The 1,784-nt window shown below is 51.8% G+C and overlaps 1 protein-coding gene across 1 annotated transcript; it reads right to left on the bottom strand.

Annotated features, from left to right (window-relative positions):
• Window positions 1–796: 796 nt before the first annotated feature.
• LOC136532475 (uncharacterized) lies at window positions 797–1,393 on the bottom strand. Its single transcript, XM_066525067.1, has 2 exons — window positions 1,320–1,393; window positions 797–1,169 (listed from the first exon to the last, which is right to left on the bottom strand). The coding sequence occupies exons 1-2, from the start codon at window positions 1,391–1,393 to the stop codon at window positions 797–799; spliced, it is 447 nt and encodes a 148-aa protein (XP_066381164.1).
• Between the last annotated feature and the right edge of the window lie 391 nt (window positions 1,394–1,784).

The raw sequence follows: 1,784 nt of genomic DNA, 5'->3' as shown, positions 1-1,784 counted from the left end.
GCCCATCCTTGTGATAGCTGAGATCTTCTCTGGGTTGGCTTTGATGCCACGCTCAGAGATGATAAAACCCACTAGCATACCCCTTGGGACCCCAAAAACACATTTCTTGAGGTTGAGCTTAATGCTATTTGCTCGGAGTTTCGTGAAGGTTTGCTCTAGGTCGGCTATGACCTGGTCAGCCCGTTTGGCCTTGACCACACTGTCATCCACGTAGGCCTTAATGGTTTGCCCGATGAGGTCCCCAAAACATTTGTGGATACAACGCTGCTACGTAGCCCCCACGTTTTTTAGACCGAACAACATCATGACATAACAGAATGATCCAAATGGGGTGATGAAAGATGTCATGAGCTGGTCGGACTCTTTCATCACGATTTGATGGTACCCGGAGTATGCATCAAGGAAGCAAAGGGTTTCACACCCTGAGTTTGAATCGACTACTTGGTCTATGCGTGGTAAAGGAAATAGATCCTTTGGACATGCTTCGTTGAGACCCATGTAGTCGACACACATTCTCCATTTCCCACTCTTTTTTCAAACCAGAACGGGATTGGCTAACCACTCGGGGGTGGTATACTTCCTTGATGAACATGGCCACCAAAAGCTTAACAATATCCTCGCCAATGGCTTTGCACTTCTCCTCATCGATGCCACACAGACATTGCTTCACCAATGTGGAGCCTAGCTCGATCTTCATGGCATGCTCGGTGACTTCTCTCGGAATGCCTGGCATGTCCAAGGGTTTCTACGCAAAGATGTCTCTGCTGGCACCGAGGAAGTCGACGATCGCACTTTCCTATTCACAGGAAAGCGTGGTGCCAATGCGCACCACTTTGCCCTTGGAGCCACTGGGGTCTATGAGGACCTCCTTGGCGCCCTCTACAGGTTCAAAAGACCTGGTCAACCGCTTGGGGTTGGGTGCTTCTTTGGCGACCTCCTTCCTGATGGTCGCAAGTTCCTTGGCGGCGATGTGTTCGTAGCATTCGACCTCGCACTCGTAGGCATGCTGGAAGGAGCTGCTGATGGTGATGACCCTGCACGGTCTGGTCATCTTCAACTTCAGATAGTTGTAGTTGGGGATGGCCATGAACTTCGCGTAGCATGGACGTCCTAGGATGGTGTGGTAGGTTCCGTGGAACCCGACCACCTCGAAGGTAAGAGTCTCCGTCCTATAATTGGTCAGATCCCAAAAGGTGATAGGCAGATCAATCTACCCAAGTGGCATGGACTGCTTTCCAGGCATGATGCCGTGGAAAAGCGCTCTGGTCGGTCGGATGTGAGATCGGTCGATGCCCATGGCATCGAGTGTTTCGGTGTACATGATGTTGAGGCTGCTGCCTCCATCCATCAGTACCTTGGTGAGCCGCTTCATGCCGATGATCAGGTCAACCATGAGAGGATATCTCCCTGGTTGTGGGATGCTCTCCGGGTGGTCAGTCCGATTAAAGGTTATGGCAACCTTTGACCATCGGAGGAAGGTAGGCGTGGCCGTATAGACCTCGCGGTGCGTGAGCTTCTAGCGATGCTTGGAGTCATAGGCTGCCGACCCTCCAAAGATCATGAGATAGCCATCTAGCATCGAAAAGCCACCGTCCTTCCCCTCGATGCCATCCACGGATGGCTTGGGGTCCTTCCTATGCTCCCCCTTGTTGGAGCCTCCGGATATGAAACGCTTCATGATACCATAGTCCTTGTATAGATTCTTGATGGGGAAAGCATGGTTCGGACATGGTCCTTCGAGCAGCTTCTCAAAGTGGTCTGGGGTGCCCTCGGTGGGCTTTTGA

The sequence above is a fragment of the Miscanthus floridulus genome, unplaced genomic scaffold, assembly GCF_019320115.1.
Source record: "Miscanthus floridulus cultivar M001 unplaced genomic scaffold, ASM1932011v1 fs_631, whole genome shotgun sequence".
Taxonomy (NCBI): Eukaryota; Viridiplantae; Streptophyta; class Magnoliopsida; order Poales; family Poaceae; genus Miscanthus; species Miscanthus floridulus.
Note: the sequence above shows the minus strand (reverse complement) of the source record. Positions and strands in the feature narration are given on the sequence as shown.